Source organism: Belonocnema kinseyi, chromosome 6, assembly GCF_010883055.1.
Source record: "Belonocnema kinseyi isolate 2016_QV_RU_SX_M_011 chromosome 6, B_treatae_v1, whole genome shotgun sequence".
In the NCBI taxonomy this organism is placed as follows: Eukaryota; Metazoa; Arthropoda; class Insecta; order Hymenoptera; family Cynipidae; genus Belonocnema; species Belonocnema kinseyi.
Window position 1 is genome coordinate 4,969,459 of NC_046662.1, and position 2,703 is coordinate 4,972,161.

A 2,703-nucleotide genomic window follows, 5' to 3' on the forward strand; every position below is an offset into this window, starting at 1 on the left:
TGATGAGTCAACCGCTTTTCTGGGAAACCATCCCGATAAAGATAAAATTGAAGAAGCAGATTTCATAGAGGAGGTTGCTGATAGAATAAAAGTTTGGCTCAAGAATAAAAGTTTGGCTCAAAAAAGGCATCTCTAGGGACGAAAAATCTCAGATTATAAAATTAGTTCCAAGAAAATACAAAGATTGTTACATGGACGCACCAAAGCTAAACGCCGAAATCCAAACCAATTTAAGAGAGGATTCTATCAAAAGAGATACATATTTTTACAATTATCAAAATGTGATTGGTTCCAGCTTGTCTTTAACAGCAACAGCATTGAGTATGATTTTAAATGACAAAATAGAACCGATCGACAGAGATGTACTACAACACTTGTCTGATGCGGTCAAGATAAATGCAGATCTTTTTCATTCTTGGATAATAGCTAGAAAAGTATACATTACTCCTGCCTTTGATAAAAAAGTCAAAGCCGTTTTGCATAAAGTTGAACTTACAGAATTTTTATTTGGGAATAATGTAAATGAGTTGGTCAATAGTGTCAAAGTAGTGGAAAGAATAGGAAAGGATTTAAAGCCTCCATCAAACAGAGGTAAACCCAATACTTCATTAATTCGGAGAGGCTCGTCAAACTGGAGAGGTTCATCGGGAAAGCGAGAGGTGTACCAGATGAACCGCGGAGGAAGATATTACACCTCAAGAAACCCAAATCTGAGAGGTTTTCGAGGTTTTCCGAAGCCGAGGGAATATCCAATCACAACCCATGCTGCAGAAGAAACAATAACTCAGGTAAATTCAGCAGGAAGACTAAAATTATTTCTAACAAAGTGGCGCGCGATAACTAACGATAGTGTGATTTTAAATTCAATTCAGAGGTACAAAATACATTTGAAAGAGAAGGTTTTTCAGTTAAAAATTCCTACTTTATGTAATTTTTCGAAAAGCGAACTGACTCATTTAGAAAAGTCTGTTAATAAGTTACAGCAAATGGGGGCAGTCGAATTAGCTGAAAGTTCGGAAGACCAGTTCATATCGCCATATTTTTTAGCGCCAAAGTCAGATGGTAGTTACAGATTTATATTAAACTTAAAATATTTTAATAGGTTTGTACTTACACAACACTTCAAGATGGAAGATATCCGGACAGCAATACACATTCTCGAAGATAGAGATTTTATATGTAGCACTGATTTAAAAGATGCGTATTTCATGATACCAGTTAGTCCCGAACATAGGAAATATCTCAAGTTTATTTACAATGGTATTTTACTTCAGTTCACGGTTCTGCCTTTTGGTTTGAGCACATGTCCTTATATTTACAGTAAAATAATGAAACCAGTATTAACGTTTTTAGGGAGAAAGAGATTCGTATAACGAGCTATTTAGATGATTCTCTTATTTTTGGCCGATCAAAGACAGAATGTAGTGCTAAAACGGATTTCGTAAAAAACACATTGATTAATCTTGGATTCATAGTCAATTAAAAAAATCAGAACTCGAGCCAAAACAAATTTGTAAACATTTAGGTTTCTTTTTGGATTCAGAAAATATGATAATTTTCCTTTCAGATAAAAAGAAAGAGTACATAAAAAAATACTGTAAACTAGGTTTTAACTCAAAAAAGTTTTCGGGTTTGGTGAACTGTTAAGCTTAATAGGAACATAGTTGCAGCTTGTCCTGCAGTTAAATCGGGTTGGCTTTATTATAAAGAACTAGAGAGGATTAAATGGTTGCAAGGATCAATCAAATTATGTAATCCAAAGAAGATAATAAAATTCACTGATTTGGCATTAAAGGATCTGTTTTGGTGGGACCAGGCAATTTTAACGACTTTTAATAACATTCGTAAATTCAAATTTGACAAAGATATTTTCTCAGATGCCTCGAACATTGGATGGGGACCTGTTTGCGATGATCAGAGTACCCATGGGGCTTGGAATGCCCAAGAAAGATCGCGTCATATAAATTTTTTAGACATACTAGCAGTTTTTTTTGCCCTCAAGTGTTTCGCTAAAGATGATCGGAATTGCCAGATCCTATTAAGGATTGATAACATTGTAGCAATTTTATACATTAATAAGATGGGGGGAATTAAGTTCACACATTTAAATAACATTGCCAGATCCATATGGGAATGGTGCATAGAACGCAACATTTGGATTTTTGCAGAATATGTAGCTTCAAAAGAAAATCTAGCAGATGAGGGATCTAGAATTTCAAACGTTGACAAGGAATGGGAAATTGTCGATTACGTTTTTAAACGCTTTGTAAGAGAATTTAGCAATCCCGACATTAAAACCCATTTCCGCCGACTGTAACATATATGTAACGGTTAAAACTTCTTTCCACCGAAAATAAAAAAATTTCCGAAGACTTTTCTTTGTGCTCGACGAATATCTATTTTTGTGCTACTCGAAGCACCCCTCCTCAACCATTATATATGATGAACCTTCATCGAACACAAAAAAAATTATTTAAAAAAATTTTGAGTGTCGGCGGAAATGGGTTAATCTTTTTGCTCATGGGAAAGGGAGCCAGAAGCGTATGCCGTTAATGCTTTCACCGTAAATTGGTCAAATTTTTTTTTGGTAGGCATTTCCCCCATTTTCCTTGATAACAAAAATTTTAAAGAAAATCCGAGTGGATAAGGCTTTAGGTATCATAGTTGTGCCATACTGGGCCAGTCAACCATGGTATCCTAGTT

At 35.0% G+C, this 2,703-nt stretch overlaps 1 protein-coding gene across 1 annotated transcript in view; it reads left to right on the forward strand.

Annotated features, from left to right (window-relative positions):
* The window catches only part of LOC117174545 (CAD protein), a 179,722-nt gene that overhangs the window by 14,028 nt on the left and 162,991 nt on the right, over positions 1 to 2,703 (forward strand). The window contains exons 4-5 of the mRNA XM_033363749.1: positions 346 to 788; positions 2,592 to 2,692. Of these exons, the coding sequence (XP_033219640.1) occupies positions 346 to 788; positions 2,592 to 2,692 (544 nt within the window). The remainder of the gene's footprint in view (positions 1 to 345; positions 789 to 2,591; positions 2,693 to 2,703) is intronic.